General features: G+C 40.2%; 1 protein-coding gene across 13 annotated transcripts in view; it reads left to right on the plus strand.

Moving 5' to 3' along the window:
* SYNE1 (spectrin repeat containing nuclear envelope protein 1) overlaps window positions 1–12,184 on the plus strand; it is a 291,021-nt gene that overhangs the window by 136,955 nt on the left and 141,882 nt on the right. For all 13 annotated transcript variants that reach the window (XM_082215153.1, XM_082215141.1, XM_082215140.1 and 10 more), the window contains 8 exons: window positions 420–776; window positions 2,165–2,301; window positions 2,622–2,799; window positions 6,734–6,916; window positions 8,315–8,458; window positions 9,277–9,432; window positions 10,496–10,660; window positions 11,062–11,234. In XM_082215153.1, coding sequence (XP_082071279.1) covers window positions 420–776; window positions 2,165–2,301; window positions 2,622–2,799; window positions 6,734–6,916; window positions 8,315–8,458; window positions 9,277–9,432; window positions 10,496–10,660; window positions 11,062–11,234 — 1,493 coding nt within the window. The remainder of the gene's footprint in view (window positions 1–419; window positions 777–2,164; window positions 2,302–2,621; window positions 2,800–6,733; window positions 6,917–8,314; window positions 8,459–9,276; window positions 9,433–10,495; window positions 10,661–11,061; window positions 11,235–12,184) is intronic.

Here is a 12,184-nt window from a genome sequence, read left to right on the forward strand (position 1 = left end):
CCAATTGCTGCGTCTGACCTTACAGCTCAGTTCAAGACTGTCCAGAATATACAACAATCTGTATCATATAAAATAGACCACATGCCATGTTAAGTATAATCAATACGAACTTGGTTTTCTAGGAAAATATGAGGGCTTTAGATTCTGAAACTCTGTAACTTGGTGCTAATGTTGCGACTTTGTGCACAGCTTTCCTTTTTTCTTTTTCCTGCTTTGTTATTTTAACCTTTCACTTACATTTTAGCACAGGCTCGGCACTGTTCAGAAAATATATTTTTTGGGTGAAACTGTTTGTGAACATGGAGCAGTCAGTGTAGCTCTTCCGCAGAATGCTGTGTGTTGTTTTGTAGTAAGCATGCCGTTATCCAGCTGAAGTGGATCACAGCCATTTCAGTTGCCATGGCGATATTCCATTGCAGGAGCTGATAGATTCCAGACAGACTGGTGAGGGCCGCCTAAACAGAGTTCAGACGCTGGCTCCAGCGGTGAAAAAGAACACAACTGTTCAGGGGTGCAAGCACATAGAGACCGAAATGCAGGCCCTTCACTCCGACTGGAAGCAGTGGGAAGATACTGCATTCCAAACCCGAAACAGTTTGCAGGAGCTGGACACTCAGATGGCTCTGTCAGAGCAGGAATTCACCATGCAAGCTTCTCATCTGGAAGAGGCCCTGCAGCGCTTCAGCACACTACTCACAACCTGGTCTGAAACGCTGACCCCTCTGGATAGTAAGCAGACAGACAAAGAGCTGGTGGAATGCTGGCACCGAGAAAAGGTAAAACCATTTTGTTTCCGTTTTAGCTCTTTCTGCTCTTTTCTTTTTCTGCTGCAAAAGCCTGGGAGGAGGGGGAAAGCTGCTTGTACAAAGAGAGTGTAATATGTAATTGTTGCTAAACTGGAAACTTTGGAACACACTTTTAGAACTAAATCATATAAGTTAACTTCGAAAGCACTAAAACCAGCTACACAGCAAACTGTAGAAGGAGTTTTTTGTATGGAAACTATGTGTAGTGATTTCATGGCTTTCTGCATACACACGTGTTGCATTTCATTACTCAGTCCTCGTGGCACTGAAACTGGGGCCTCTGAGCAGAGGCAGAAATAGGATGCAGAAGCTTTGAGTACTGTTTTCTGTTTAACTTTCTCAGCTTTCATCACAGCTTTCATCGCCATGGGCTGTTTCAAGGGGTTTAGGTAACCAGTAGTCCTGCTGGCCTTGGGTTAAGTGTTTTTCACCAAATTTCCTGCTGGTCTTTACAACCAGTTGCCTTGATGGTTTTGTATAATTTAGGACCAAGAATAATGATCATGGACCATAATGATAGGAGAAATCCATATTTTAATTTGAACTTGAATCCAAACTTAACCGTCTGTAAATGGAAGGGCTCCTTCTGTCCATTGAAGTTTTTTTTAACCAGTGCATGGTGGGAAGGAAAAGAAGGCAATTTTGGCTAATTCCCCCTTTCCCTCTGAACGCAACACACCGCTCTAGAGATTTGCCCAACCACCTGGAACAGACTTTTGGAGAGTGTAATTGGCTTCAAGAAAGTGTCAAAAGTAAATTAGTTTAGAATACTTACATCCCACTTTATAGCTCCCAAATGCTCTCAAAGCACCTTACAAAATTTGCCTCTCCTCTTGAATGATCCAAATCAAGTTTTTTACACACAGACACCATGCATGGGTCCTGCACCCACCCACACACCAGCCACAAGCATGGTTTTTCCCTCCAGTATTTGTAAAGTCAGAGCTGTTGCTTATATACATCAAATTCCACAGCAGCATTTCAGATCTTGCACTAAGCCCTCTCATAGTAGGAACAAAAATGTTACTCAGTTTTATAAGTTGTTTGATGATCACTCCCGAAGTCTGGATCCAAGCCATGGTTGCTGGCTTTGGAATCTCCCGGATTTGCAGGTCTAACCATAGTTCCTGGGTGCATGTAACAGGAAGCTCTAGTTAGGGAAACAAACCAGGAAGCTGTACCTATCTATTGTAAAGGGAGGAGCAAATGGAGAGCACAGCGGCTATTTGTGGGTGCATGAAATCCATACATATCCCACTTTGACTTTTGATCAGGCCAATGTATACATTTCACGAAAAATGGATAATTCCATGTATGCAAATGCATATATTTTACTAGTATTGTTTTGTTTCAACTAGGAAACATTGAGTGCCCTAACCAAGGCAGAACATATGAACGATGATATAAAAATGCAGCTGAATGACCTTTGTCGGTTTTCCAAAGATTTGAGTACCTATTCTGCAAAGGTATCACAGTTAATTAAGGAATATAACAGGTGAGTTTCACTTTATAGAACAAACAACCAAAAATCTGTGCATGTCTGTGTTGTGTGACTTAACCGTGATGTTCTTTGAATGTTAGCTTTTTAATTAAAATCTTGCAAAAGCATTAAGAATTAGATCATTCCTCACTTAGAGAGAACAGATTCAATGCAGATGTTATTTATGTTTCTCACAGAAGTACTACAGTATTTTGTTGTGTAACACATTTTTATGTTAATTTGGTGTATTGTATTGTACTGGATTAATATCTCCCTCATTTTGTCTAACATAATCCCAATCTACATTTTCATTTGACTAACATGGGACTCTGAAGTCTTTGTCTACAAGCTTCAAAGGGTTGCCAAAGTAAAGAGCAAGCCTTGCAGCAGAGATTCAGGACAGTATTCAGAGACTTCCAACAATGGCTGGTCAATTCAAAAATCACTACTGCCAAATGTTTTGATGTGCCTCAAAATGTCAGTGAAGCTGCGGCCAATATCCAGAAAATACAGGTAAATTCTAGTAAGCTATTCTAAAAAGCTGTTCCAGCATTTCCAAAATCCACTTAAACAACATTTTATGCCTGAATAACGTTGCCTGTTGCATTTGTATCAAAGGAATGTGGAACTGAAACCATAACCTGCTCTGAGGGTCTTAGCATAAAGTTAATTTTTAACAGTGCTTAAACACAGTTGGAAAAGAAATGTACTACCCCGCAGGAAACATTTTGTTTTTTTAGGTTAATTTATAAGATTTGGGTAACGCTGTGTGTGTGTGTGTGTGTGTGTATGTGTGTGTGTGTGTGTGAGAGAGAGAGAGAGAGAGAGAGAGGTGTATTCATGAATACAATGAAGAATACTAAATGGTTTGTGTGTGTTTAAGCAATCTATAAATATACTCCAATTGCAGATTTTGCTAATAATCCTGCATGATTAAAAACACAGTAATAGAAGAAGAGTATTATACGTTCTTTGGGGTTTGCAGTATGTTTATAAAACTCACATACACCTGATAAAGGGGAGAATGTAGTGGAACCTGAAATTACACTTGGTTCCTACTTAGTATTGTCTGCCAGAACTCTTGGGATAATATGAGGTTCAAGTTTCATTAGTATATATCTAAAGAAAAGGTCATTTGTTTGTCAAAAACAAAATGCAACCCCAGGCATCTGAAATGGAAGATATTTTTCCTGTTGATTTCCAGAGGACAATTGCACATTAGTGAAATCAAGACCAAAGGGAACTTTATGGCAGACAGCTGAAGCAAATTGAAGATAAAGTTATTAGTGAAGAGTAGCTTGCCTGTTTAGCAAAAAAAAAGGGAGGGATCCTTCATTATTAATTAATTAGAACATGGGTTATATTATATATATATATATATATATATATATATATATATGCAGGTTTTGGTGTCTTCGGGTGTCTTCCCGTGTAAGAGTCGGGGTGTCTGTGCGACGTTTCGACGAGATCTCACTCGTCATCTTCAGGCTGGTGCTTTCGGCTTCTTGTTACTGGAACAGTAACAAGAAGCCGAAAGCACCAGCCTGAAGATGACGAGTGAGATCTCGTCGAAACGTCGCACAGACACCCCGACTCTTACACGGGAAGACACCCGAAGACACCAAAACCTGCATTCCTGTACCCGTGAAAATCTACGAAAGCATATATATATATATATATATATATATATATATATATATATATATGCAGGTTTTGGTGTCTTCGGGTGTCTTCCCGTGTAAGAGTCGGGGTGTCTGTGCGACGTTTCGACGAGGTCTCACTCGTCATCTTCAGGCTGGTGCTTTCGGCTTCTTGTTACTGGAACAGAGCAGAGTCTGGTGTTTGAGTTCCTATAAATACTGTTGAGGGGTGTGGTGTATAGCCTCCAACGTTCTGGGTAGAGAGGAAGTTCCTAGATTAGTGTGCCTTTTCTTCTTTTGTTCCTTAATTACTTGAGGGATATCTTGGGTGATTTCATGAGTGATATTCTGAATATCACTGGGTGGGTCATTAATTACTTGAGGGATATCTTGGGTGATTTCATGAGTGATATTCTGAATATCACTGGGTGGGTCATTAAGTGTAGATTAGTTGCTAAAGCTCTCGTGTCTTGACCTCTTGAGCTTGTGAAGAGTTTTTCTGAGAAGATGGCTGTGCTGCATTTAGTTGTGCTCTGGCTTGGCTTCGTGTATAGGGGCGAGCTATGGTTTTGTGCCTTGTGCCAGCCAGATCTGTGTAGGGATTGCAGGGGGGTGCAGCATCCGGAGGTGCCACTATAGTTTGGTTGCTGGATGGAGTCTGTAATATGTCTGTGGAGAGGGTCTGGGTTTGGGTCTGGTGTGGTTGATTGGTGACGGCGTTCTGTGTGCCTCTGGTTCTGGTGTCGGTTTTTGTGGGGAGGGCTAATTTCCAGATGTCTGGCAGGCGGGACGTGTCGTCACGCTTGTTCATGTTGTGAGGGTGTTTCTCTATCTCGATGGCTTCCATGATTATTCTCTTGTGGTGATGTTCCATGTTAAAGAGCAATTTGGAATCTGCAAAATTAATTTCGTGTCCTGTTTCTTTCATGTGTTGGAAAAGAGAGGAAGTTTTTTCTTCTTTTTTGACGGCATTCTTGTGTTCTGCGATACGTGCATTTATTCGTCTGTTTGTTTGTCCAATGTACGTGGCTGGGCAGACTTTGCAGGGTATTTCATAGACCCCTTGGTTTTCCAGCTGGATTTTGTCTTTTGGGTTTCTGAGGATATTGGCTATTTTTTGGTTGGTGCAGAAGGCTGTTTTGTTTGATATTGTGTTTATGGAGGATTTTGCTGATTTTGTCTGTAGTGCCCTTGATATAAGGAAGGAGGGCCATGCCATTGTTTTCTTCTGTGTCTTGGTTTTTGGGGGGTGTTTCTTTTTGGATTAGCTTCGTAACCCTGTTTTTCTGGTATCCATTGGCGATTAACACATTTGAGAGATTCTGTAACTCAGTTGTCAAGTGGTCTTTGTCAGCCAGGCGTTTGGTTCTGGAGATGAGAGTCTTGGCTACGGAGTTTATTTGTGCAGGGTGGTGGTGTGATTGTGCATGTAAGTAGCGGTTGGTGTGTGTTTTTTTCCGGTAGATAGTGTGTCCTAGGGAGCCATCAGGTTTTTTGTAGATTAGGACGTCAAGAAAGGGGAGTTGGTTGTTGTCTTCTATTTCCATAGTGAATTGTATTTTGGGGTGTAGGCTGTTGAGATGTGTGAGGAAGCTATCTAGTTTTTCTTTCCCGTGTGGCCAAATTACAAAGGTGTCGTCAACATATCTGAGCCAAAGTTTGGGTTTGTGTTCTGACTTGTCTAAAGCATTGGTTTCAAAGTGTTCCATGTACAGATTTGCGATGACCGGTGAGAGGGGTGATCCCATGGGTGCTCCTTCTATCTGTTTGTATCTTTGTCCATTGTGGATGAAGTACGTGTTGGTTAGGCAGTGGTTGGTCAGGTCCAGGATGTATTTGGGGGGGTTGTATTTGTTTTGAATGGCTGTCAAGGCTTCATTAATGGGCACTTGAGTGAAGAGAGATACAACATCGAAGCCATCTTCTCAGAAAAACTCTTCACAAGCTCAAGAGGTCAAGACACGAGAGCTTTAGCAACTAATCTACACTTAATGACCCACCCAGTGATATTCAGAATATCACTCATGAAATCACCCAAGATATCCCTCAAGTAATTAATGACCCACCCAGTGATATTCAGAATATCACTCATGAAATCACCCAAGATATCCCTCAAGTAATTAAGGAACAAAAGAAGAAAAGGCACACTAATCTAGGAACTTCCTCTCTACCCAGAACGTTGGAGGCTATACACCACACCCCTCAACAGTATTTATAGGAACTCAAACACCAGACTCTGCTCTGTTCCAGTAACAAGAAGCCGAAAGCACCAGCCTGAAGATGACGAGTGAGACCTCGTCGAAACGTCGCACAGACACCCCGACTCTTACACGGGAAGACACCCGAAGACACCAAAACCTGCATATATATATATATATATATATATATGCTTTCGTAGATTTTCACGGGTATAGGAATGCAGGTTTTGGTGTCTTCGGGTGTCTTCCCGTGTAAGAGTCGGGGTGTCTGGGCGACGTTTCGACGAGGTCTCACTCGTCATCTTCAGGCTGGTGCTTTCGGCTTCTTGTTACTGGAACAGGGAAGACACCCGAAGACACCAAAACCTTCATTCATATATATATATATATATATATATATATATATATATATATATAAAATTTCAGTTGTGCTAAGTAAAAACAGATCTGGGGGTGAGCTGAGGCAGAGTCTTCACTTGAGTAGAATTTTAGGGACAAGTGATTGAACAAGCAATCAGTCTCTTGCCTTTTTAATTTGTTTGAATAAGGCTATATTGGTATTTATTTATTGCAAGCTGTATAGTTATATAAGACAATCTCTTGATTTAGGAATTCTTATCTGAAACTGAAAAAGGCCAACATAAATTGAACATGGCAGTGTCCAAAGGAGAATTATTAAGTTCTATTTTGCCAAAAGAAAAAGCTAAATCTATCCAAGCTAAAGTTGCTACAGCTAAGGAAGACTGGAAAAAATTTATCTCCACCCTGCACCAGAAGGAAACTTCTTTGGAGGTAATTGTGACCAATTGCAAATAAGCAGATTAATTATAAACATCAGTCTTCTATTTTCCTTTTAAGGATAGTCATGCTTAATGCTATGCTAACTAGAACTACTGAGGTTTTAATGTACTGCTGTATTTTATCATGAAGGTTTTCTTATTTGTTTAACCTATTGTGAATTGCTTAGGAATTTATAGAAGAGTTTATCTGCTTTTCATGAAATGGCTAGAAATGTTTTTAAATGGATCAGTAAATTAAATTAAAATTGATGAATACTATATGATTTCCAGGGCTCCTCCAGATAACCTGTTTCTTGATTGATCATTCTGCTCTGCTTGAACAAAGCATATGTGCAAGTTAGACTATGTCTGTTCTTTATTGAACATTCATTCTGAGTTGTTTGTAGGGACATTTTCCGACAACAAACATTTATCCTAAGTTGTTTGTGTGGTGTTCAGGTATCTTCCCGCTCATCAGTTCACCCCGAACTTTTCCATGTATTTCCCCAACACTTTTCTTAATAACCCTCCCCCCTTTTTAGTGGATTATTTGTTTTAGTGTGACAGAGTGATTTGATTCACTTCAGTTGCACAATTTGCACTTGAATTCCTCCCACAAAATATTGGCAGTACAAAGATGACCCCAGTCAAAGCAAGTATGCATTCCTTTTAAATCCATGTTGGTGGGATATACATGCATATATGCTAGAGGAAAGTCTCTGAGGCAGCTTCAGAGAGCCAGTGTGGTGTAGTGGTTAAGAGCGGTAGTCACGTAATCTGGGAAACCGGGTTCGTGTCTCCGCTCCTCTACATGCAGCTGCTGGGTGACCTTGGGCCAGTCACACTTCTGTGAAGTCTCTCAGCCCCACTCACCTCACAGAGTGTTTGTTGTGGGGGAGGAAGGGAAAGGAGAATGTTAGCCGCTTTGAGACTCCTGAAGGGGAGTGAAAGGCGGGATATCAAATCCAAACTCTTCTCTTCTTCTTCTTCATACAAAACAATGTGATCTGTATGATACCCAGATCCAAAGCCCTTGGAACTTTAAGGTTTAAACACCAACACTTTGAAATGTTCTTGGAAATGGACTAGGAGTCCGTTTTAAGACTGGCAAGATGTGTTTCATACGCCCTGTACCAGTTAGCAGTCTAGCCCTCATATTTTTTAACTAACTTCACGTTCTGCAGTTGGTGCACCAGCCTAAGCTGGTGAAAAATGCTTCATGCCGTCTGAGCATCCAATGGCAGTGCTGACTCTAATAGCCCCAAACTGAATGTGGCTGATCCTTTGGAAAACAAGCAAAAATTTGAATGTCAGAAGATCCGTTCCCCAACAGTACTTCATCTTGTCTGTTTTGCATTAAATATTGCATTACATGTGTTGGAAGGCCAAGCTTTTTTCCATATTTTCCTAGAACCTAAAGATCCAGATGAAAGACTTTGAAACCAGTGCTGAACCTCTTCAAGACTGGCTAAATGAAACCAAGACGATGGTACATGATAGCAGCAATCGGCTGCATGACCTTCCGGCTAAAAGGAGAGAACAGCAGAAACTACAGGTGATGATGATATATGGGCTTCAGGCCTTCCATGTATATGCATGTTTGTGGTTACAGTGGGTCTTGATGTCATGCTTTGTTGCCTTCTCTTAAACAAAGGCTGATTCAGATTATCAGTTCAAGGTATAGCCTAATAGCATTTTATCCTTTATAGGATAGTCTGAAAAAGACTAATTCCGTATAAAATATTTTACTAACAGGATGATATTTAGCCCTGTTTTATTATACACTTGAAGATAGAGAGGTGTGCTGCAGAGAGGGTCACATTATCCTTCCAATGTAGGATATGTGGATGTGTAAAAGTTCACAAAATATAGTAGGGGCAAGAAAATGATCGAGTTCAGCATATTAACAAACAAACAAAAAATAGCCAAACAAAGTTGAGTTTTAGACCCAGGAGCTTTTGGCTTATACAGGATTTTCCTCCCACTCATTAAGTATGGATTGACACAAGAATGACATCACAGACATTATTCTGATGGTGTCAGTGACACGTGCAACCACACTGAGGTGGTAGTGAGGAGTGGTGGGGGCATTAATGCACCTCCCCACTGACAGAATATCGGGATTCAATTACTGAGCAACAGAGGCACTACGTTGTGGAGAGATATTCCCCACATGAACACACACAGAGAACAAATAGGTAACAATTTCACATTCCTTGCTCTATGAACTGATAATCTGGAACAGTCTTTTATGTCAATGTCTCATAACAGATCTTTGCAGATGGCCGTCCTTTTAATTTCCTTGCTGCTTGCCGCCTTTGTGGTTTGCTTTTTTGCACCCACACTTAACAGAAACATGCTTATGCTTTACAGTCTGTCCTTGAGGAAATAAGGTGTCATGAACCTCAACTCGACAGGCTAAAAGAAAAAGCTCAGCAGCTTTGGGAAGAACAAGCTGCCAGCAAAAGCTTCATGCACAGAGTATCTCAGCTATCTTCTCAATATCTTGCTCTGAGCAATGTAACAAAGGTAATGCGCTTTCACCCTGTGTGCTTTTATGCAACACTTCTAACAAAAAAAAAATGAAAGCTCGTGTCCTGAAATAAACAATTCTCTTTGTATGTAGTCCCCTATGTCCTTGTGCTGGTGATGTTAACAGAGATACTGATAAAAATGTTCAGCAATACTTAAAAGAGCGGGCATAAATAGTAGTATAAAGCATATAAGTTAATGCAGGACTTCTAGATGCAAGAAGACATAGTCAGGCCAATGCTGTACTGCAACTGGTATAGTGTTTCAGCCAGTGTAGGATATCCCCAAAAGGTTGTAGAAGGAAAAACCATCACACCCAGCAGTAGTGCATTTAAGGAACATTGAAACAGGTCCGCTTAACATCATAAATAATTACACTACGGGGGGGTAGTTTTTTTTAGAGACTGTCCCTGTTTTAGTTCGTGGGGCGTCGTATCCAATGGAATTGAATGGGTGTTCACCCTGTCTGTAGTCTCAAAACTACATTTCACGTAAGACCAGTTGTTCTTTTCATGTTCTTTTGAAGGAAATAAACATTGTGGGCTTTTTGATTCATGGTGATCAGTGGTATCACCGAACAGTACCTCTGATTCATTTGGGGGCCCATGCAGTGCTCATGTAGTAGCATAGGCTCCCAAAGGGTTACTCAGGAGATTGTCTTTCAACCAAAATGCCTCACATAAATAACAAAAACACATAATGCATGAAAAGTATAAATGCCCTTTTAAAAATGCTTTCCACATGTGATGTAGACCATAGCTATAATGTTGTACCACATGTACTCAGTTTAAATGCAGCAGGAAATGTATGTATTTCAGTCATAGGGTACGAGTACATATTACACATGTGCTGTACACACCCATTATGTAAAGACACAAAGCTGGAACAGACTGGGATCTCAAAGGCAAAGATATTTGGACAGTTCATCGATCTAACTTTCTGGCCCGTGGCTAATCCTGACTTTAGTTTTCTGAGATTTCCCTTTCTGATTTTTTTCAACTCTAGTGGAATGATAGATTATCTGAATGGTTGGTAATGTTAACATCTGTATGAATTTAAGGAAAAGGTATCCAGAATGGACAGAATTGTAGCAGAGCACCAGCAGTTCTCTCATGATCTGAAAGAGCTTCAGGACTGGATGGCAGATGCAATTCAGATGCTAGAATCTTACTGCCATCTCACAGCAGACAAAAATGCCCTGGACAGTAGAATGGCAAAGCTGGAGGTAAGTGAATGAGAATTCCCCAAGAAAACTAGTGGGGAAATGGTTAAATGTATCTTCCAATTCTCTACTTGCTTCCTCCTTAAACATCTTTTCATTGGGGGGAAAAATAGGTCATCTGTCACAATTGCACTTGCTTGCATACATCAGGTATTTTGGCTCTATGTGTAGGATTGCAACAAGTGTGAGGGCTCATTTCTAAAAACAGCAGGAAAGGACTCTATCATTTCTCCCAATGGAAAAAACAGACTGTTACTTCTACCTTTGTGACATTTTTTTCTGAAACTATGGTAGTGCTGTGGAACACTTTGTTTTGCAATTAAATTTGGTGATTTGCAATTAAATTTTGTGGAAGGAGTACAGCATAATGATAAGGATGGAAACAGAATCTTTTTGTTTTACAGGCACTACTGTCGGTGAAACAGGAGAAAGAAATCCAAATGAAAATGGTGCTAACAAGAGGAGACTCCGTTTTGCAAAATACTTCAGTAGAAGGAGTGCCAGTCATTGAACAACAGCTGAGAACACTTAAAGACACATGGGCTTCCCTTTTGTCTGCTTGTATCCAATGTAAAAGGTAAAAGGAGTGAGGGTTTTGAAAAGAAACTTATATGCAGTTGGACATACTGGTTGGTATCAAATGAAGTGGTTCTACAAGGATTTTTGGCTTAGCAGTGAAACTCTCTGGACCAGATTTTAGGAGTGTACGGGAAGAGGAATGGGAAGGGAAGTTCTGCAGTAGCAGAAATCTTTGCACTAGCAGAAGTGCTTTGTTGGATACCACCCACAACAACTGCATTTTAAATGCTTTAGATATATGCTTAATTAAATTTGTAAACCATCAGTGTGCCATTTTCTCACAGACATTTCCCGAGTGTTCCTTTTGAACACTGGCCTATTTTGGGCAAGTGGAGTCTATATTCATAAGCTGAGTCCATACTTTCCACTTTCAGAAATTTTGCATTCAGTTATTCTAATTTCTCTTTTTTAAAAAATAAACCCAAGGTATCAGATGCAAACAGGGAAACAGTAGAAGTTCAAAACCATTTAAGACTCTGGGGGATTACTAGACATGGGAAATTTCTCAGCTATCAAATCTAAACAAGTTTGCTCAGAAGTACAGTATAGTGAATTCTGTGAGCTTTATTTCCTAGTAAATTTTATGAGTATTCCAGTTTAAATGATATAGTGAATGAATTAAAAAAAGAGAGAGAGATTTGGTCATTATTTGAATATCAAGGATCACACCCACCATAATTTGTCCCTTATTCATTAATTAGTTTCATAAAGAGCTAGTATAAACATGACTTAATGGGAGTGCAAAGATTTCTAGCATTCCATAATCGCTTCATATATATTTTTTCCTTTCCAACAAGACAAGAATGAGAACCTGTCCATAAATCAGCTGGACCAAACAGTCCATGTTAGATTTCTACCACAATTAAAAGCAGTGCATGAGTTGTCATCCTCTTCCTCCAAATTCCTTTCCCTTTTGTGTTGTGTCTTTTAGATTATAAGTCTTAGGGC

Source organism: Podarcis vaucheri, assembly GCF_965113315.1.
Source record: "Podarcis vaucheri genome assembly, chromosome: 3".
Classification (NCBI taxonomy): Eukaryota; Metazoa; Chordata; class Lepidosauria; order Squamata; family Lacertidae; genus Podarcis; species Podarcis vaucheri.